The sequence below is a fragment of the Schistocerca americana genome, chromosome 1, assembly GCF_021461395.2.
Source record: "Schistocerca americana isolate TAMUIC-IGC-003095 chromosome 1, iqSchAmer2.1, whole genome shotgun sequence".
In the NCBI taxonomy this organism is placed as follows: domain Eukaryota; kingdom Metazoa; phylum Arthropoda; class Insecta; order Orthoptera; family Acrididae; genus Schistocerca; species Schistocerca americana.
In genome coordinates this window covers 653,747,419-653,770,836 of record NC_060119.1, presented here as the reverse complement: position 1 = coordinate 653,770,836, position 23,418 = coordinate 653,747,419, and the positions used below count along the sequence as shown (strand labels likewise).

The window sequence follows — 23,418 nt, the reverse complement described above, 5'->3', positions numbered from 1 at the left end:
GTTCACTTGAAAAAACCTGCCTGTACCTTCGCAGGACCCTCATCAATTCTTCTATGACCTCATGGTTTTGATGTTCTAATAACTGGGGTTTCCTTTTGATAACAGGTTCAGTGTCTTCTGTGCTGCTCTTGCCTTCCCATATCCACTGCTTCTTGCTCGGAGCTCCCGAATCTCCTTTCACAGCGCCTGGTGGTGGAAGTCGGAGATCAATATCACAGCATATCTTAGTTGTCCCAACTGCTTCTTTGACATTGATTCTCTCTTGAAAGGTAATAACAACTTCTGTTCCTCCTTTCAGTACTTCCACACATCCTTTTCCAAAGTTTAATCGAGCCTTTTGTTCGCTTAACCAGTCATCCCCTAAAATTATGGGCAATGCCAACCCAGGCATGACTAGTGCCGACACATCATAATTTTCATTGCACAAGCTTCATTGTGACTAAGATCTGTCCCATAATAACCTTATTCTTTGTACCAACGGCACCTGTGATACATATTCCATGTACAGGAAAATTGGGTATCCTCCTTCCTTGTTCCAACCACTTCGTATGGAGCTTCTGACATACTGCATTGACCTGGCTACCAGAGTCCACTAAAACATCGATACGAGTACCACAGATTTCTGCTTCAATGATAGGCTGTATAGCTTCCTCATGACCTTCTCCAACTTCTTGCAATAGGTCTTCCATAATCTCTGTCACATTATCCAGCTTGCGAATAGACATAATTATGGGCCCTCCATCCTCCATTCCTGATCGGGCCACACCAGGAACCTCCTCTAGTTTTTCGGTGTTCTTTCCCTATGCTGCCTGTCCAGGCTATGGCTTGAGTTTCGCACCTGGTCATCTGATGAATCGTGCTGAGTTCTGATACCCGTACCCACTACGGTGTCCTCTATGACCGCCATGGCCACGGAAACTACTGCCATGTCTCCTGCCATTACTATTATTCCAATGTTGTCCATTATGTCTGTTGTTATGGTTTAAATGGGTATCTGTATTGGATTCGTTATTCCCTGATACTCCTTCTGTTCCTCATGACTCATACAACGTGTCTAATTGTCCTAAGGCTGACTTCATTGCCTCTACGTCATCTCTAGGGATCACTAGCAACTTATCCGGAACTCCAGTCGGTGGTTTACATATGATCAGGGACACCATTGCTTCTGTCATCATTGGTTCATCTAAATAAAAGTTCCTCTCATAATAATCTTGAAAAAAATTTCTTTAAGCTCTGATCACGCCCTCTCTCAAACGTTCTGCCTTGGTATAGACTGTTACATACTCAATTTTGCTTCTGTCACGACCAGTATTGTTGCAAAAATTCCTTTTCAAATTCAGCAAAGGTTGTATACTTACGTCCTATTCTCATACCCCAGGTACCAGCTTCACCTTCGAATCTTACTGCAACAAAACGTACCTTTCTCTGCTCATCCCATAATTCAGGTAACACGCCCTTAAATTGATCTAGGAAATCTCTGGGATGCCATCTTCCATTTGGTTCAAAGTTCTTAAAATTCCCTAAGCCAAGGAAGACCTCATCATTTTGTATACCAATTAAGCTACCTCCGGCAATGCTTCCATCACGTAATAGTGATTTCACTTCACTCTTCACCTGCTGACCGACCTGTTCCTTAGTCTTGCCTACCTCACTGTACCCCTCTTCTGTTCGCTGTGCATAAGCATCCTGGTTTAGTGCAACAGCTGATATCATGTGTTTACAGTGTTTCACTTCCTCATCCAGTTGTTCTAAATGCTTGTGGTAAATCTCGACTATTTTAGTAAGTTCTTCCTTCACTTCTTTGATATCTGATTCTACCTTTTCAAAACATTTAGTACTGCCTGCAAAATTCTCCTCAAATCGACTGGTAAGTTCATCTATCCTTTGATGACTTGACTCAGCCAGCTTCCTTAGAGCCTCATCTGCTCTACGGACTGCTTAATATCTTCCTTCTGATGCATTATATTTTCCCTTAATTGTTTGTTCTCATGCTTTACCGGTCGCATAATATCTTCCTTTAATTGTTTGTTATCTTGCAATAATAATTTCTGGTTGTCTTGCAATAAAGTTTCTAGCATGCCAACGATGGACAGGTCAGACCTAAATTTACAGTCATCTCGTTTGGGCATCTCCATGACTGGTGACGACACTGCATTTGGACCTCCCACATTTTTTGATAAACTACTGTCTCCTATACCGGAATCCTTCAACATTTCACTACTACTTGCTTCTGTTTTCATCTCCACCTTCTTACTTTCACCTAAAGAGTCTGCTTTCACCTCCCTGTCTACTGCAGTTGCACCGACCTCATTATTTGCCATATTGAACCACAAATAAGTCACCTAAGTGAACAATAAACAAATCACAATAACACTCATAGCACAGAATGGATGACAATAACCATAACCAAACTACAACACCATATGTAATCAGTGCTGTAATTCATGCCCAGAATCACACATAACATACAAGATCACATAATGGAAGAAAAAGAATGGAATTTAAGCTAAGGTAAATACAGTTGTGCAGATGTATTAACTGTTGTTAAAAAATTAGACTACAATGTAAGCAGGGTCTAGCAGTGACATTTGCTTTTCTGTATGATCGGCAAAGTAAGTAATGTCTCATAATTTAGTGATACAGAAATAATTTTTACTGTCATTGTTTGTAATTACGTAATTATAGAACGCAATCTGCACCACCAGTTAATTACTCTCATTGCTTCAGTTGCGTGAGGTAACATTGTGTTGCGGGACTTACTTTGCATTGTCATCTGGCCCCATAGTTGCAGCTGTTCCGTAGCACCGACTCAGTTGAAGCCGTGCTGCTATCAGCACTGCACCCTCTCTGCAAAGCATGGTAATGTTTGCAGCGTCATTCTTAGGCACCGCTTACGTTGTATACGGTGATGGCTACCAAAAAGTTTCCACTTTTGCTTATAGGTGCCACTAGTGTCGTCTACCATAATGGCTGCCAAATGAGTGCTCACTTTTGCACATAGGTGCTGCTAGTGTCGTCGAAAGAGTACCACTACGGAGTATGTTTACTTTGTAGCACCAGTTCTTTGCACTGTCACTAATCAGACAAGTGTATTTACTGTGTCACAAGTTCTTTGGCATACGCATCTTACAGCTTGTGTGACTTCACTCAGCAATCCAAATTAACAGTCACTGTTTATACACAAATAGTTCACTCTCCTAATTAATTATACGGCACTTCTTATCCAAAAATTGCAGGTCCTGTCCGGTTACCATGTAACACGCTTGGGGTACTAATGGCGGGGTTCCCTTAAACTGAAACCTCGCTTCATGACCATGCACCCTGTCCACACCACATACCTGATACTCCCATGGACACCACATACCTGATACTCCCATGGTGGTCGTATTGTTCTGCTCCACACTGCTACTGGCTTGCCTGAAATTATTTATCTAAATATGCAAGTGGGTTAGGGGAGCCACTCAACATCAAACACAACACTGTCCTACATCTGGCACGAATGACTATATTCTGAGACGATAAGAAAATCGCAGGTTGCACTGTTTACAATCTAAGTCTTAAGTGTGTTTGCCAGTTAATATTTGTGATGATTATCTTCCACCATATCAGTTGGATGAGTGTACGCATAACCGAACACGGTGCAGCTGATTGTTGATGATGCAGAAGCCGAATAATCGAACGAAATTTTTTACGCTCGTCAAACATACACAGATATCTGGTATCAGTCCACCTTGACACTAGTAATAATATAACACTGTTCATAAAGTTAAATTTTCAGTTCTCAGTTCTCACTTGTATGATCGTGCATGTAACTGTCACGGCACAGTTGATGGTTGATGATGCGGAAACACAATGAAACAGAGATTCCATTCTAGGTATGCAGTGTAACCCCCAATTTCTAACCCCCAATTCCTAGTTCTTGTTAACCAACATCTCCAGCCTATTCCTCACAGCCTGTGTTCTCACATCAGAGACAAAAGCCAGTTTCTTCAGTCTCTCAACCATCTTCAGCAGAATCTCTACTTTTCACTCGTGATGCAACCTCCATATATACCCCCAAGCCCACTGTCTTCCTGCTGTTAAACACTATCTGTCCTTATGTCCTACCAACTGCAAAACCTCCACGTCGTTCCTTATACACCTGACAGACTAAATCTAAATTCTTACCCATAACTACTCTTCCTTTGAGGACAAGCTACACAGACATCTGCCTCAATTCCATGGGCACCTGTGCACCCCTCATATGCCAAGCCCCTTTTTTTTTTCTTTTAGAAGAAACTGTCCTAGCCACCCAATATCCCAAATCCTTTAAAAGTCACACTGCCCATATTCCTCCACAGTTGAGACCTTCTCTCCCATCTGCTTCCCCTGGTCCTCCTCAGCCAAATCTGCTGCCTTCCTGGACATTGACCTCCACCTCTCTTGTGGCTCCATAAAAAAGCTCCGTGGACATGAAGCCCACTAACCATCAACAATAATGTGATTTTAATAGCTGTCATCCCCTTACATGTTAAAATGTTTCTCCCATATATTCTGGCCATATATGGATTGTGCACCGGCATTGGAGGTTTTACTAAGGACTTCAGATAGGCAAACCTAGTCAGCAGATTTCCCATGGTGTATCCGTACATCTAAACCTATATAGCCACCCCTATGAACCAGCTGCAGAGGTGCATACTCCTCATCACCCATTATCACCCCAGACCGGAATGACTCAACTGTATACTTCACCATGGCTTGGAGTACTGATCACCATGATAGAAATACAGGGTTATTACAAATGATTGAAGCGATTTCACAGCTCTACAATAACTTTATTATTTGAGATATTTTCACAATGCTTTGCACACACATACAAAAACTCAAAAAGCTTTTTTAGGCATTCACAAATGTTCGATATGTGCCCCTTTAGTGATTCGGCAGACATCGAGCCGATAATGAAGTTCCTCCCACACTCGGCGCAGCATGTCCCCATCAATGAGTTCGAAAGCATCATTGATGCGAGCTCGCAGTTCTGGCACGTTTCTTGGTAGAGGAGGTTTAAACACTGAATCTTTCACATAACCCCGCAGAAAGAAATCGCATAGGGTTAAGTCGGGAGAGCATGGAGGCCATGACATGAATTGCTGATCATGATCTCCACCATGACCAATCCATCGGTTTTCCAATCTCCTGTTTAAGAAATGCCGAACATCATGATGGAAGTGCAGTGGAGCACCATCCTGTTGAAAGATGAAGTCGGCACTGTCAGTCTCCAGTTGTGGCATGAGCCAATTTTCCAGCATGTCCAGATACACGTGTCCTGTAACGTTTTTTTCGCAGAAGAAAAAGGGGCCGTAAACTTTAAACCGTGGGATTGCACAAAACACGTTAACTTTTGGTGAATTGCGAATTTGCTGCATGAGTGCGTGAGGATTCTCTACCACCCAGATTCGCACATTGTGTCTGTTCACTTCAGCATTAAGAAAAAATGTTGCTTCATCACTGAAAACAAGTTTCGCACTGAACGCATCCTCTTCCATGAGCTGTTGGAACCGCGCCGAAAATTCAAAGCGTTTGACTTTGTCATCGGGTGTCAGGGCTTGTAGCAATTGTAAACGGTAAGGCTTCTGCTTTAGCCTTTTCCATAAGATTTTCCAAACCGTCGGCTGTGGTATGTTTAGCTCCCTGCTTGCTTTATTCGTTGACTTCTGCGGGCTATGTGTGAAACTTGCCCGCATGCGTTCAACCGTTTATTCGCTCACTGCAGGCCGACCCGTTTATTTCCCGTTACAGAGGCATCCAGAAGCTTTAAACTGCGCATACCATCACCGAATGGAGTTAGCAGTTGGTGGATCTTTGTTGAACTTCGTCCTGAAGTGTCGTTGCACTGTTATGACTGACGGATGTGAGTGCATTTCAAGCACAACATACGCTTTCTCGGCTCCTGTCGCCATTTTGTCTCAGTGCGCTCTCGAGCGCTCTGGCGGCAGAAAGCTGAAGTGCGGCTTCAGCCGAACAAAACTTTAGGAGTTTTTCTACGTATCTGTAGTGTGTCGTGACCATATGTCAATGAATGGAGCTACAGTGAATTTATGAAATCGCTTCAATTATTTGTAATAGCCCTGTAAGTAGCATCGTATCCATGACCCTTCCCATCACTCTCAAAATGGAACTCCATCACTATCCCCAATATATGAAATATCGTAGCCCACCTGTTAAAACTTACAAATCACATATCAGCTTTGCTGTAAATTTTGCACAGCCTTTCATGTGAACATTACCCCAAACCAGCTGAAACAATATACTGGACTTCAGTGATTCCTTCATAACCCACGTCCTCTTCATTGCAAGAAAGAACTTCTAACGTCAGTTATCATAAGTTGCTAGATCAACAAATGTGCTTAACAAAACACAGGTCATTTCCACCTATAAGAAGGGTCGTCAAACAGATGGAGGTATTTATAGGTCTATATCATTGGTGTCAGTTGATTATAGAATTAATGAACATTTTAAAATTTTGGGTTATATCCTTGGAGGACAAAATTCTTCTATTAAAATCAACATGAATTTTACAAACAGATCTTGTGAAACTTGGCGCACTCTGTTCGTCTGTGAGGTCCTGAACATCCTAGACAGTGGGGCCTGGTTGGTGTTATGTTCTTGACTTTCAGAAAGCATTTGCCACAGCTCTGCGGTTGTTTAGTGTACAGGATGTCAGCTTACTGAATATTAGGGTAGATTTGTGACCAGATTTGAGAACTTCCTTGCAGATATAACTAAACATATTGTTCTTAATGGTTAAAAATCATTATAATGATCTAGTAGGTAAACACAGAAGTTCCTTGGGACAGTTCATGGACTATGCTGGTGAGTACAGGAAGGTTCCAATGCCAGAAGACCTGCACAGCATCAGACTGGCTTATGGATTGGTAGTTGACATGAATAAATATAATATAATGCACATAAATAAACAGGGGACCCATTACTCTTCAATTATCTGTTGGTGAAAATCACTGGAAACAGTAACAATCATAGAATACTCTTGGAGTAACTGTTCAGAGCAAACTAAAATGTAATACACACACAAAAATAACTAGGAAAACCAGATTCCAGGCTGAGAATCGTAAAGTTATATGTTAACTCGCCATCGAAATTCACATTGACATTGTTTGGTTGCAAGTGACAAGCTACCAGTACATAAGATACAAATGGTCTTGCAGAACTGTATAATGTAAAATTAAAGTAATGACAAAACATTCAAAAACTGTCTTTAGGCGTAATTTTCATAAACTAGTTATCTCTTACAATATGTTGACATTTCACAGATTTGAGTAAAGAAAACCCGCTAATGATGGCACAGAGGTGGTGAAACATGCTTGGGTCATATGAAAAAGCAGTGTTTTACGTAACAGGCAGACATTATAGCCAATAATTTGAATTGCAAGCGTGGCAGATGCATGAGTAGCATATCCAAAAGACGAATATAGGAAAAAATCTTAAAAATGTCATTCCCTTACAAAAGGAGTGAGTTACACAACACTTTTTCTAGCAATTCTTCAGTATCAGTCATCAAGAGATCACTTAGTAATCTTAATGTGTTAATAGAGATGCTCAACAAACTTTAGCAGCCAACATTACTAAAGAGGAATTGTGCATCATGGATAGATTCACAGTTAAGAGTTGTGATATGATAAATTTGTCATAGTCTGGCAACATGATACTTTCCCCTGCATATACACTGAAGAGCCAAAGAAACTGGTACACCTGCCCCCACGAGCATGCACAAGTGCTGCAACACAATGTGACATGGACTCGACTAATGTCTGCAATAGTGCCGGGGGGAATTGGCACCATGAATCCAGCAAGGCTGTTGATACATCTGTAAGAGTACGAGGGGGTGGAGATATCTTCTGAAGGCATCCCAGATATGCTCGATAATGTTCAATGTCTGGGTAGTTTGGTGGCCAGCAGAAGAATGTTCCTGGAGCCATTCTGTAGCAGTTATAGATGTGTGTGGTGTCGCGTTGTCCTGCTGGAATTACCCAAGTCCATTGTAATGCACAATGGACATGATTGGATGCAGGTGATCAGACAGGATGATTACACACGTGCCACCAGTCAGTCTTATCTAGACGTAACAGGGGTCCCATATCACTCCAACTGCACAGGCCCCACACCATTACAGAGCCTCCATCAGGTTGAACAGTCCCCTGCTGACAGGCAGGGTCCATGGATTCATGAGATTGTCTTCATATCCGTACACGTCCATCTGCTTGATACAATATGAGATGAGACTCATCCGACCAGGCAAAATTTTTCTAGTCATCAACAGTCCAATGTCGGTGTTGACAGGTCCAGGCGAGGCATAAAGCTTTGTGTCATGCAGTTGGCAAGGGTAGGCGAGTGGACCTTCGGCTGCAAAGCCCATATCGATGATATTTCATTGAATTGTTCGCACACTGATACTTGTTGGTGGCTGAGCATTGAAATCTGCAGCAGTTTGCAAAAGGGTTGCACTTCTGTCATGTTGAACGACTCTCTTCAGTCGTCGATGGTCCCATTCTTGCAGGATCTTTTTCTGCCCACAGCGATGTTGAATATTTGGCTTCCTGATATTCACAGTGTACTCATGAAATGGTCGTATGGGAAAATCCCCCACGTCATCGCTACCTTGGAGATGCTGTGTCCAATCACTCATGCGCCAACTTTAACATCGCTTTCAAACTCACTTAAATCTTGATAACTTGCCATTGTAGCAGCAGTAACTGATCTAACAACTGCTCCAGACACTTGTCTTATATAGGTTGCCAACTGTAGCACTGTATTCTGCTTGTTTTCAAATCTCTGTATTTGAATATGCATGCCTACACAAGTTTCTTGGCACTTCAGTGTATATCTCATGAAGTGACAACCGAAAAATGGGATTAGTGCCATTTTATTGTGCAAAAATGTGTTTGTCATATTTGGTTGAGTGGTGCTTTAATAGTTTTGTGGTGGATTTGCTGTACAGCAAATATTTGTGGTGTGCAGTATTTGTGCTATAATTTTGTTTCATATCCTTAATATATACTCTGTGGTCATTTGGATTTTTGGATTTTGAAATTGACATTACTGTTAGGTAGGCAGGTTCTAGTGGATTGAAGTTGCTCACTAAGAATTTGTTTTCAGTGGTGCATGAGCTCCAACTTATTCTCTAGGACAGATTCCCTGCTGACAACCTAGCTCATTCGTAGGACACTCTTCGTTCATTTTAAACCACTTATTTTGATTAATTTGTGTTGGGCCTCGCATCTGAGTTGGCTTCTTTGTGCCGGGAATGTCACCTACTACCCAGCAAGGCAGACAATCTATTGGGGGGGGGGGGGGGGGGTTGTCAGGCACCCACACAGTGGTAGCCCCCTCATCATGCAGGTTGATTCCTGAGCTGTCACCTCCCCATGCATCCTGAGGAGTAGGTGCCTGTCTGTTTGGAGGCACTTGACCTCTGGGCTTTGGTCATCATGCCAGGTGGCCTTTATTCTGCCTGGGTGACCCCCATGGTGAAAGCTATTGTTCGGTGTAGGCGGCATGTGGCATATGTCTGGTGTCACGAAACGACCAAAGTTATCAATCAGTGACAACAAGGAATTGACAGGCTCCTCAGACTGAGTATAATGTAGTCCCACTTGTTACGACCCTAGGAACTTTTCCCCCCTGGCTACTTGATGCATGGAAAACAAAACCAAGTTACTTGGGACACTTGTTGCTTTAAGTTCTTTGTTTGTGCCCAGGTATTTTTTTGTGGAGAATATTGAAAACATAATTGGTGAACTCTCTTCCTTTGACAAATTGTTACTTGGTTCCATCTAATTCAAGGCCATATATCCCACCCATTCCCAGACATTGCTCTCTCCTAAAAAACTTGGTGATGTATCTTACCATCATAACCCATTAGAACATCTAGACGGTACAGGGATTGATGTGAACATTTGGCGAGAGTAGGGATCCACTTCAGATGTATACATTGAGGCCTGCCAGATAACAAGGTAGACACAGCCGCATTTATCTGTGCTTCTGAGGGAGGTTGGCTTTCATAAAAAGTCAAAATCGTGTAATCGCTATGATGTGAAACCGCATTACTCACCTCAGATGTGATGTTCTAAATGCCAGCACTTTGGGCATTTGTGTTCCAAGTGTTCATACAACTGTGGCCTGGCATTTCATGAAAATTCATCATATGGGTAACAACATATATGTGACAATTCTGGGAATCCCTACTCTCCCCAATCTCTGAAGTGTGCTAACCTACTCAAGGAATGCAAAATCCAGAAACAGAAGCTCACAGATCTTTTCTAATATTGTGTAGCTTGGGAACAATGATTGATTCTATTTTTTCTCGGTGATATCAATCTTTGCAACTACTTTGGCCAGGTCATCAGCAGTACTAGTATATTTACTTCCTTGATGTCAACATTCTGTAGCCACACAAACTTGATCATGGCACTGAGAGGTCCTCCCCTCTTCTGGTTCCTGCAGCACCATCTTTGGGAACCAATCCCCGCACCTGGCCAGAAAAGCAGCTCCCTCCTCAGGTATCTACCAGTGGCAGGGCTCTCTTTGGAACCCTCTCCCAGGAAATCCACAGATCAGGAGCCCAACGCCAGCGAGTGGGTGAAGGACTCACAGATCTTGGGTCCGAGGGCTGCTAGCTCTTCTTCCATTCCTATATCTACAGCGAATAAGCCTTCACAAATCTGCCAAAAGTTGAAGAACAAGAAAGGCTGCCCTGGTGACCCCAGATCCCCAAACATCATCGAATTCTGAACCGAAGTTAACTGCTATTGTTCCACCTCACCTGTCACAGACAGTCCACCTGACACCATCACACCTAACCACGTCACCCTGTATGTGGTGGTCTAGTGGAACTGCAGTGGATGTTACTGTCACCTTAGGAGCTACAACAACTGTTCTCCTCTGTCCCGAAGTCTTTGAGGTTACCATGCCTTTTTTTTTGGAACCGTACTGGCTCCAATAGTGCCTCTGAACAGTTCACACGGTTGTTGTCTGTGAGTGGATTCCCCTCCTTGCTGTGCTGAAAGCAATACAGTGCGAGTGCAGATTTCTCCAGCTGTCACTATGTGGAACATCTATTTACTGCAAGGCAGGGCACTTACCTACCTTGAGGTGACCACCTTAATCCATCTACTTCTCCCTCCTACCCCTGTCTGTCTTTTTCTCCTACTTGGAAATTTCAATGCACACCACTCCATTGAGGGAAGTACCGCTTTGTCTGGTAGGGGCCTTCTGATTGGCCAGTTTCTTTCTAGTCTTGATCTGTCCACCTTAATGACAGTACTTTTGCCCACTTCACTGGCATCCATTGCATCTCTTCAGCTATCGAACTTACCTTTTCACCCAATCGCATATCTTCACTACAGTGTTCGCTACACAATGGTCTTTGTGAAAGTGATAACTTTCCAGTGATCCTGTCACTTCCTTATCCAACCTGATGGGCCAATTACCCCAGTGGGCTCTTCAAAGAACCAGCTGACAGTTGTACCCTGTCCATCCAAAAATTTGAGAGACTGCTTTTATCCCTGGTCTGTACAAGTGATGTCAGTAACTGTGCTGGCAGCTTGGACTACCAACTGTAAACATCATGTGCATTGGACCAGTCAGTTGTGAGCAGATAGTGTCAAGTAGTGGATTTGCAGCTGTAATTGTGTTGCTTCATTGCAATTTGTGACAACTATGTTGACACAAATGACAACAGAGTGGGACTGGGTGTTTGTGATGTCCTCATCATTTCATCGCCATTTGTGAGAGTGACTCGATTGGATTGTGAAAAAAGAAAATGGGCTTTGTAGAAATTGAGACTTTGTACAGGTGCTGATGACTGCGCAGTGGAGCACCCCACAAACCAAACATCAAAACGGAGCAACACATCCAAATCAGATGTGGAAGACATTCTCTAGAATGTTGTGAAAGAAATTGTGTGGTGAGTTCGTACCACACATCTTAACTCCTGAACAGAGAAGACAACATGTGTTGTCGATTGATTGAAATGCAAAATTTGAGCAATACTTTTTTGCAAAAATTCGTTATTGGTGGTGATACTTGGTGTTATCAATACCAGTCTAACACAAAACAACCAAGTGCATAAATTCACATGAAGAGTCAGTACTTTGACAGGGTACTGACATTTAATACACTGTGATATGCGAGTTGAACAACATCCCAGAGGAGGACATTTTTGACAGTTCACATGATTGCATGAACATTCTGTACATAATATCCAAGTGGGGGGTGAACGGGAGGACAGGGGGAGACTATGTAGAACAACTGAAGCATTACATCATCATTTGAACTTTTCTCTGTTATTTATTAATTCAGTCTTGAAAATTTTTGGTCTTTGTGGTATATATTTGCTGTCAGCTTAACCCCATCTTGTCAGATTGCCTCGACAGGGTTATGGGAGATGTCTCTGACGCAATGATCAGCACTGGAACTGCTGTTCCCACTTGTACAGGCCACCTCCACTGTCAGCTGTTGCCACAGTGGACCAAAGACACTGAAACAAGTGTTCAACATAGTCAAACGCAGCACCTTGAGCAACTTCTTTGCAGCTCATCCTCCTCACTTTTAAGTGGCTTCACACTAGGGCGTGCTATCTAATTAATCATAGCAAGAAGGGATATTGGGAGTACTATGTCTCCTCCTTGGGAATGTATGCATCTTCATACCATGAGGAGGACAAGCTTTATAGTCTCCTGTGCGACAAAAGAACAAAAACTGTTCTGGGTCTTTTCCTTCATGGTGGTATTTGTACAGTGAGTTAATTCTTGCAGAATACCTTGTGGTCCTCTCTGACAGTGTCAGCAGCCTCTTAATACACAGCTACCTTCTGAACACACAAAGTTGAGACCTCTCCCTCTCCTACACCACCTGCCATGTGCCATTCAAAAGTAGTGGTGCAAATAAAGTATTCTAAACCAACCTGGTGTAATAAAGTCCTTTTTCAAATTTATTTAGGCTTTGGAGCCTACCCAGAAGAAAATGGTCAGTGTATTGCCACACCTGGCAGTGGGACAAGTGCTGACATTACAGCACACCAAGATTAAAATGTTAAGTCATCGGCTCTATTAAATTTATTTGTGGTAAATATCAAAAGAAGATGACTGTTGACAGCCGTGCTGTGCACAAATATATACTTAATCGATTTTCTAATGAACTGACGACACTATATCCACGTCTGCTAATATAAATGCACTTGAGTGGACAGTGCCCAAAACTATTACTGCAAATAAAATATTTTAAAACACAGCCTTGTGGAATAAAGTCTTTTTCAAAGTTATGTAATGAACCAAACACTGGAAATTGCATCAGCCTCTTGATTCGTCACACAATATGACCCCAGGCTACGACTTGGTTCTTAATCAGACATTCCAACATCTGAATGTTATTGAAAGACTGTCTACTCAGGGTTTTCAACTGTATATGGCTAGATTTGTATCATCGTCCTTATCCTTAAACAGGCAAAAACACTACATCCATCAACAACCTACAACTGATTAGCCTAACCAAAATACTCTGCAAACTACTTGATAGGATGGTAACCCATCAATTTTGCAGGGTTCTCTTTTGTCCCTCTATCCATATGGTTTCTGGAAAGGACAGTCCACAGCCAAACATCTGATTTGGTTCAAAGCAGCAATCCAACAAGATCACACAACTCTCCTCCGTGTTTACTGTGTCCTGGTCTTGTCCCATTTGGACTACAGTTGCCAGGTTTATGGCTTAGTGGCACCTTCAAATTGTTGGACTCAGTCCACCATCGTGATTTAAGACTTGACCACTCACATCTTCCGTACTAGCCCCATAGACAGTCTCTTCACTGAAGTGGGGGATCTTATTCTTCATTACAGATAGTACCAATTGTTGCTCACTTATGCAGTCACCATCTGACAATTTTCTAATCATCCAACGTATCAAATTCTTTCCTCATACAAGGACTATTAACCCCCTAACACTGGCTCTCGGGAGAAATCGAGGGTTGGAATGAACCTTGAGGTCCTGTCGGATCTCCACCTAAGCTGGTTACAGTGTGATTCCCATGTTATCCAACATCCCTCTCCCTTTTTCCTCTTTGGTTAGTCCCCAGATCATGAATTATGACTGATCTATTTAAAAGACCCTTAAGTTTGTCACCTCCATGACCTTTCGGCATCTGTTCTTTTCTCCTCTTTGTGAGTATCATGGTCCTACCGTATTTACACTGGCGGTTCTAGAAGTATGGATAAGGTGAGATATGCTTTTACATCTCCCACTGGTGAGGAACAACATTTATTTCTGGCAATGTGTAGCAACATTTCAGTTTGTCTTGACTCTATAAGCAGTCTCCAGGCCATTCATCAATTTTACTGTTGTCACACTGTGACAGCTGCTACTTGTGACTTTCTCTATTACCTCAGTTGTACTGCCTGCTAATTTGTCTTTCTGTGGGTCCCAATTCGTGTAGGTATCCCAGGGAATGAATTGGCCAAGAGGTCAGTTAAGTAATTACTCACCCGACGTTTGCTTTGACAATCACAGGTGCGGATTTGTGGGTGCAAATAAGATGCTCTCCTTTCAGTGAGATGGGACATCTGATGGGCTACTGCCCTCTCTAATAAAGTCTGCAGTATAGTGGATACTGCTGGTGCATGGCACTTATCCTCCATTCCTCCTCCAAGGAATCCTACATTGTTCAGCTTGTTTTATTATTGACTGTCCGGTTGATGACCATTATGTTTTTAGACTTCACTTTTTCTATTACACATCTCCCAGCTAGATGACATTCTTTCCTCTGTATCTGTCTCCGTCCTTGGTGGTTTAACAGGGCATCATTTGTGGAGTAGGTTTCTCTCTGACGTATGTGCCGGTCTGGCCCATATGCTTTTACTTCTCTTTAAATTATTTCTAAACTCTGGCATCAATATTGGTTTCAGTGTGTCTGTTTTACCACTCCTACATGCTTTCATAATCCAGTCAAATTTCTGGCGGACTTCACAAACTCTAAATGAACAGCTTCTTGACTAAGGGACTGATTTTCTCACTGTCTAGTCCCTTAACTCCCACCGAGCCACCAACATACGTAGTAAACTGAGAGTAGTCTAAAAATTGAGAGAACTATAGAAAGAAGTGAAGTTAAGATCCATCACTCAGAATGCTTTGAAAAAGGAATGGATAATGGTGAGGGAAAGATGGGAGAGACACCAGCCAAATTTTTGAAGCAGTAGCTGTGAAAGTTAATTATTATGTTAAATACACTTCTAGCAATAGTGTGTGTTATTTTCTTGATCTGTTTTGCTGATTTACTTTCATTTAACTTTTCCTAAAGGTTTATTTATTGTCTTTCAGTACTGTCTTATATGCTAAATCATTTCATAGTACGTCCATCAAAATCTGTGCATTTATGGGTAACTTATTGATCCTTTGCTTCCAAAGTGACAGTATTTTCTTTCAAACTTTGTTTTCAGTCTCACAATAATAATTTTGATCTTTGAGCCTCTGTGTAACCCCATTTCATTGCTAGTAACAGAGAATAGCATTGTTTACGTTGTTTGCTTTGAGTAAATGCGGTTTGTTTGAGGATCTCAGCAACATTTTAATGCAATTTTCTATTTCATTATTGCATCTAATGCAACCATATAGCAATTTCCTTAAAATGGTTTGTATAGATGGGAGAAGCATCAATCTTTTTGGCCTACAATGCATAAAAAATGGTCTTTGTGCACCAGTGATTGTTAAGCATGACTACACTTCTTAAAGTGCAAGTAATTGCAGTTTCATTCTTTTCGTCTGTGGCATTTGCTTTGGTTCTATAATGTTGCCCGTATAAAAATGTTGATACAGCAACTACAGATGTTTGTGTTGCATGGGATGAGAACATTAATTTGTTGTGTTGGTTTTGTTAAATGTGCCAGACTTTTGTGAGGTAAGTGTTAGTAATTAATATGTATGTAATATTATTTATATTAGGTATGGTAATGGAATTTTTGTGACAGGATGAGCTCGAGTCTATACGGCATTCCTCTGACCTTGAACGATCACGACTGAAAAGTGATTTGGCGCGTGCAGAAGAAGAGACAAGGCACCTTACAGAACGTATTTCCTTACTAGAGGCACGTGCCACTCCTATAAGTGAACCTGATGCTGCTGATGACCCTGATGGCAGAGTACGAAGACTACTTGCAGAACGTGCTGCACAAGATGCCCGCCTGGAAGAGGCTCATTTACAACTGACTGACATAAAGGTAAACTGTGTGTGTGTGTGTGTGTGTGTGTGTGTGTGTGTGTGTGTGTGTGTCTACCATGCAGTTTTATACGTATGTTTTAAGACAAGTTGTTGCAAAGAAAAAAGTGGATGGGAAGAACAGGAGAGCAGTACCATCAGTCAAATTATATGTATTTTTATAAATTCAAACATCAGACGATACAGATTATATAGTTTCTCTGGAATACATTATTATGACAATTCAGATGTTAAGTTGACTGACAGTGTGCCGGAATTTTGGTAAATAACAAATTTTTATGCCAAATTAAGAAGAATAATGAAAAATTATTAAATTTTTCAGTGTCAAACCCCAAATAAAAAGTGCACAAAATCTCATTAGTAACAATGCAGAAAAAGAAACAGCTGGTGTGTCAGTCTTTTACTGTTCAGGAATCAAAATAAATTTGTGGAAAAATGTCAGAAATAATAATTAGAAAGTGAATGAAATTACTGGGTGTAGAGAATAAGGTATTTTACTAGTTACTTAGTCACACAGACAGAACCAAACGCTGAAATTATAGAGAACTCATGCTCTTCACAGTGATGATTGTGTCAGATCTATATATTCTTTAAGAAGTTTGCAAATGAACAACAGTTTCATTACTAGTGTTGTAAGTGACCTACAGTATATCTTCCTCCATCAGACTAGTCTTTTGAACATTACGAGGAGACAGAGGGACTCGCAATTACAGGAGAAATTCTAGGTACTATTGATACACATATAAAAGTAGAGAACTTTTGTGGCTTCCAGAAATGTAAATTCCTTCTTCATGGGTTGAAGGTAGTACAATGGAATGTAGCTTCAGTAAAGAGATGGTAATATAGAGAGAGAAGTAAAGGAGGAGTAAGAGGAAGAGAAATGCGAATTGAATGAAGAAAGCTGGAAACAAAATGGAGGAAAATCAAATGAGATGATGGGATGAAAGTAGAAAATAATGGTGTAAATTATTTAGTAAAGAATTGTAAATGATGGGAAGAAGATGATCCTGGAGGTTACGTCCTAGAGGGGGGCAGGATATGAGGATACATAAGAGACGGTTACAATCCCTGGAGTTCAGGAAAACTAGTGTCATGTTGGAGGATCCAGACAGCCCATATAACAGGCACTCAGGCACCTGTAGTCATGTTGTAGAGCATTCAGATTAATAGACACATCAAGGAAATTATTTGCTGGTCGTAATAAATAGACCATGTGATGATCTTAGACAACATGCTAAAATAACATAGATGCTTTTACGTAATAACTGTAAGACATCAAGAAATCTAGAGCAGACATTCATCCAGCAATGGATGTCAGATGACAAGGATCCCGAGGATAATACTAACCTCCTCTCATTGTCCTAAATATTTCTCTTGTATCTCATTCTCATCCATACAATGAAAGCATTCTTTTCCAGCACCACTTTCTCCCTCACCTATCAATCACATCCTCATCTGCTGCTCCTCCACCTACTTTCCTCCTCATACTGCTCCCTTTCTCTTCCCTCCTCCTCAGGTTTTCCTCGCTTCTTCCCTCATCCCATCATTCTTCCCTTGGCCTCTCTAATCACATTCCTTCCCCCTCAGCCTCATCACACACATTTCTCTCCCATTGGCTACACAACTCACATTCCTCACCCCTCGACTTTGCCACTCAACTTCCTCCCTCCTCAACATCAACATTTACCTTCCCCCCCTCCCCAGGCCTTGCTACACCTCCTGCTTCCCCCGTGACCTACACCCTCACCTTCCTAGCCCTGCTTGTCTGCACCACTCATCTTCCTCGCCCTGCTTGTCCGCGCCACTCACCTTCCTCGCACCCCTTGGACTTGCAACTAATCTTCTTTCCCCCTTTGTCCTCCTAACTCACTTTGCTCCCATTCCTCTCGGTCTCACCACTCACCTCCTCCCCCCCGCCTTGGCTGTACACACTCCTTCCGCCCCCCCTTGGCTTTGCCACTCAAATTCCTTACCCCCTTGACCTCACTTTTACCTATTTCCGCTCTTCTCTTTGCCACTACCTGCTTCCCCCTCCCCACTCTTCCTCCCCTCCCTGCCTCTCTCCCCCCCCCCCCTCACATCCCCTCCCCTCACTTCCTCTTACTCCAGCCCTCACCTTACTACTTCCTGCTTCTCACATCACTTTACTACTTCCTGCTTCGGTCATCACCTTACTTCTTCCTCCTTCTCCCCTCATTTACTTCCCCAGCTCCTCCCCTCCTCTCACTTCACCTTGCTTCTGTCCTCCTCTCACTTCACCTTGCTTCTGTCCTCCTCTCACTTCACCTTGCTTCTGTCCTCCTCTCACTTCACCTTGCTTCTGTCCTCCTCTCACTTCCCCTTGCTTCTGTCCCCCTCTCACTTCCCCTTGCTTCTGTCCTCCTCTCACTTCCCCTTGCTTCTGTCCCCCTCTCACTTCCCCTTGCTCCTGCTGTGCCCTTCATTCCCTTTGCCCCTGTTCTCCACTTACCCTTGGCCCTGCTCTCCAATCACTTCCTCCTGCTCTCCCCACTTCCTCTCCTCCTGCCTCCCCCCTGCTTCTCCATCCTACTGCTTCCCCTTCGCTTCTCCACCCTACTGCTTCCCCTTCGCTTCTCCACCCTACTGCTCCCCCTTCGCTTCTCCACCATACTGCTCCCCCTTCGCTTCTCCACCCTACTGCTCCCCCCACACTTCTCCATCCTTCTGCTCTCCCCTTACTTTCCCTTCGTACTCCTCTTCCTTCAGTTCATGTTGCTCCAGTCCTCCCCTCTATTACTCTTTTCCTTCCCTCCCTGCTATTCCTCTTTTTCCTCCCTTCCCCATTATTCCTCTTGTTCCTCCCCTCCCCGCTATTCCTCTTGTTCCTCCCCTCCCCGCTATTCCTCTTGTTCCTCCCCTCCTCGCTATTCCTCTTGTTCCTCCCCTCCCCACTATTCCTCTTGTTCCTCCCCTCCCCGCTATTCCTCTTGTTCCTCCCCTCCCCGCTATTCCTCTTGTTCCTCCCCTCCCCGCTATTCCTCTTGTTCCTCCCCTCCCCGCTATTCCTCTTGTTCCTCCCCTCTCCGCTATTCCTCCTTTTTCTCCTATACCCTACCCTACCCAACCCTCGCATTTATTCCCGTTGCTTCTCCCCTCACCTAACTTCCCGTTGCTTCTCCCCTCACCTAACTTCCCGTTGCTTCTCCCCTCACCTAACTTCCCGTTGCTTCTCCCCTCACCTAACTTCCCGTTGCTTCTCCCCTCACCTAACTTCCCGTTGCTTCTCCCCTCACCTAACTTCCCGTTGCTTCTCCCCTCACCTAACTTCCCGTTGCTTCTCCCCTCACCTAACTTCCCGTTGCTTCTCCCCTCACCTAACTTCCCGTTGCTTCTCCCCTCACCTAACTTCCCGTTGCTTCTCCCCTCACCTAACTTCCCGTTGCTTCTCCCCTCACCTAACTTCCCGTTGCTTCTCCCCTCACCTAACTTCCCGTTGCTTCTCCCCTCACCTAACTTCCCGTTGCTTCTCCCCTCACCTAACTTCCCGTTGCTTCTCCCCTCACCTAACTTCCCGTTGCTTCTCCCCTCCCATCCCCTCGCATCATCCTGCCTCACCACTCCCATTGCTTCAACCTGCTCCATCCCTCGCCTTGCTTCAACCTGCTCCACAACCCACCTCTTCGTCCTGCCTCGAATCTTCCTTCCATTCACACTCCTCCAGGCCTCCCCTCCCATTACCCTGCTCCACGCCTCCCCTCCCATTACCCTGCTCCACGCCTCCCCTCCCATTACCCTGCTCCACGCCTCCCCTCCCATTACCCTGCTCCACGCCTCCCCTCCCATTACCCTGCTCCACGCCTCCCCTCCCATTACCCTGCTCCACGCCTCCCCTCCCATTACCCTGCTCCACGCCTCCCCTCCCATTACCCTGCTCCACGCCTCCCCTCCCATTACCCTGCTCCACGCCTCCCCGCCCATTACCCTGCTCCACGCCTCCCCTCCCATTACACTGCTCCACGCCTCCCCTCCCATTACCCTGCTCCACGCCTCCCCGCCCATTACCCTGCTCCACGCCTCCCCGCCCATTACCCTGCTCCACGCCTCCCCTCGCTTAATCCTGCTCTGTGCATCACCCCACTTAATCTTGCTCCAAGCGTCACCTTGCTTAATCCTACTCCATGCATCACCTCGCTTAACACACTTCAGCCCCGCCTCCCTTCACTGTCCCCTTGCTTCATCCTCCCATCGCTTCACCCTCCCCTCGCTGCTTCCCCCCCCATGTCGCACTGCTTCCGCCCCACCATCGCACTGCCTACGGCCCCCTCTCTGCTTTTTCCTCAATGCTCCCATTCTCCCCTCATCTCTATTCATTGCATCCCCTCTGTTCAACCATTGACACTCTTCATCGCACCCCCTTGCAGCAGCCCCTTCACACTTTTCAGCCACTTTCCACTCTTCAGCACCTTGCCTCTCTTTAGATCCTCTCCACTCTTCAGCACCTACCCTGTCTTCGAACCCTCCCTGCTCTCTCTTCCCTCTCCTTTCCGCCTGCCCATTCTCTTTGTCTCCCTTCCCCAATCTCTCTTAACTATCCTCTCTTCTCCCCCTCTCAACCGCGCTTTACAACACTTCCTCCTGCTATTCCCTTTGATTGCTGCCTCAAGCTTCTCCCCATCCAAATGCCTCCTAATCATCCTCAATCACCTCCTGCTCCTTCTCCTTCCCAACTCTCTCCCATTCCTCCCGCTGCTCCCCAACCCCCTCCGATTTCTCCCACTGCTCGCCACCCCCCTTGGATCTTCTTGATCCTTCCCACCTCCAGATGCCTTCAATCCTCCTCAGCCTCGATTCCTACGGATCCTTTACACCCTCCGATTCCTCCTGCTCCGCCCCGACCCCTTTATTAGTCCTGTTCCTCCTAGACCCTCCCCAATTCCTCCTGCCTCTCCCTGCCCGTCCCCCTCGCCTCGCTCCGTCCTGCCCGTCCCCCTCGCCTCGCTCCGTCCTGCCCGTCCCACTCGCCTCGCCTCGCTCCGTCCTGCCCGTCCCACTCGCCTCGCCTCGCTCCGTCCTGCCCGTCCCCCTCCCCTCGCCTCGCCTCGCTCCGTCCTGCCCGTCCCCCTCCCCTCGCCTCGCCTCGCTCCGTCCTGCCCGTCCCCCTCCCCTCGCCTCGCCTCGCTCCGTCCTGCCCGTCCCCCTCCCCTCGCCTCGCCTCGCTCCGTCCTGCCCGTCCCCCTCCCCTCGCCTCGCCTCGCTCCGTCCTGCCCGTCCCCCTCGCCTCGCCTCGCTCCGTCCTGCCCGTCCCCCTCGCCTCGCCTCGCTCCGTCCTGCCCGTCCCCCTCGCCTCGCCTCGCTCCGTCCTGCCCGTCCCCCTCGCCTCGCCTCGCTCCGTCCTGCCCGTCCCCCTCCCCTCGCCTCGCCTCGCTCCGTCCTGCCCGTCCCCCTCCCCTCGCCTCGCCTCGCTCCGTCCTGCCCGTCCCCCTCGCCTCGCCTCGCTCCGTCCTGCCCGTCCCCCTCGCCTCGCCTCGCTCCGTCCTGCCCGTCCCCCTCGCCTCGCCTCACTCCGTCCTGCCCGTCCCCCTCGCCTCGCCTCGCTCCGTCCTGCCCGTCCCCCTCGCCTCGCCTCGCTCCGTCCTGCCCGTCCCCCTCGCCTCGCCTCGCTCCGTCCTGCCCGTCCCCCTCGCCTCGCCTCGCTCCGTCCTGCCCGTCCCCCTCGCCTCGCCTCGCTCCGTCCTGCCCGTCCCCCTCGCCTCGCCTCGCTCCGTCCTGCCCGTCCCCCTCGCCTCGCCTCGCCTCGCTCCGTCCTGCCCGTCCCCCTCGCCTCGCCTCGCCTCGCCTCGCTCCGTCCTGCCCGTCCCCCTCGCCTCGCCTCGCCTCGCCTCGCTCCGTCCTGCCCGCCCCCTCGCCTCGCCTCGCCTCGCCTCGCTCCGTCCTGCCCGTCCCCCCCCCCCCTCGCCTCATTCCCCTCCCTCCCACCCGCCCCCCTCACTTCGTGTCCGTCTGTCCCTCCCACACGCCCCCCTCCCCATCCATCCTCCCCTCTTCCCATCACAGTCCCCCCTCCCACCTGTCACGCCCCTCCCTCTCGTCCCCTCGGGCCCACTCCGTCCCGCTCGGCCGCTGACCCTCGGGCCCACTCCGTCCCGCTCGGCCGCTGACCCTCGGGCCCACTCCGTCCCGCTCGGCCGCTGACCCTTGGGGCCCGATCCGACCCGCTGCTCCTCTGCCCGGCTGTTGTCTCAGCTCTATTATTATTTCCCTCCCCTCACTTCCTTTTGCTCCCTTTAATTTCTCTTGTTCCTCTTCTCCTCTCATGTCGGCCTGTCCCCTCTCTTCTTTTTTCTGTTGCCACTCAACTTCCACTTTTGTACTGCTCCTCCCATCCCCTCATTTCTTCTACTCATTCCTCACCTTCTGTCTCCACCTCCCTTTTCTATCCCCACTCTTCTCCCCTCTCGCTGGGCCCCTCCCCTCATTACCTGCTGCCTTCCCCTGCTGCAGCACCCATTACCCTCCCTTCCAGTTGTGTTCCCGCTCTCATGATAAATTTTTTTCTCTTCCATTTCTTTTCTCCTTTCTTTTTTTCTCAATTCCATGTCTTATTTATTGTCTCCTTGGATTTAGTCATAAATCGATACACCTGCATGTAACATTCCTTTATTTTTTGTAAAATGTTTGTTATAGGTTTCTGACTTATTACAGTAATTTAGTAATAATTTTTACATGATAAAAGGCGTTTGTAGTTTGTGTCAGCAATAAAATCTTTCAAATTCACTTTCATTAGACTACTGAATCTGCTACTGGTTGTGATTATCTATGGTTTATGGAGAACAGCGTGGTGCCTTACACATTAGGCATTATCACTTTATGAAGCCCATGACATAGTTTAATAATGTGCCACCAAACCCCATGTATAAAATGGCTTCAAATATCAGATTGCTTTATCAGTGGGTTAATGTATTAAATATTTGATATTTAACAAGTAAGTGGAAATCTTTTCGAAAAGATTTGAAATCATTCGTAATGTTTGTCACTAATTGTCCTCTTTATGAAACACAGGATCAATATAGTTCGGGTGATTTGCACTCCATTTTAAGCAAAAGTAAGTTTTTCATGTATCTCAGTGTTTGGCAACATATCTACTGAATTTCGTGTCTTACAATGACATCATTTTGCAGGCATAAGTGAATACTGTGTTGAAT

General features: G+C 45.6%; 1 protein-coding gene across 1 annotated transcript in view; it reads left to right on the top strand.

The window, feature by feature from the left end:
• LOC124608153 (golgin subfamily A member 1) overlaps positions 1-23,418 on the top strand; it is a 130,862-nt gene that overhangs the window by 28,913 nt on the left and 78,531 nt on the right. Inside the window, exon 5 of the mRNA XM_047139963.1 lies at positions 16,008-16,256. Within this exon, the coding sequence (XP_046995919.1) occupies positions 16,008-16,256 (249 nt within the window). The remainder of the gene's footprint in view (positions 1-16,007; positions 16,257-23,418) is intronic.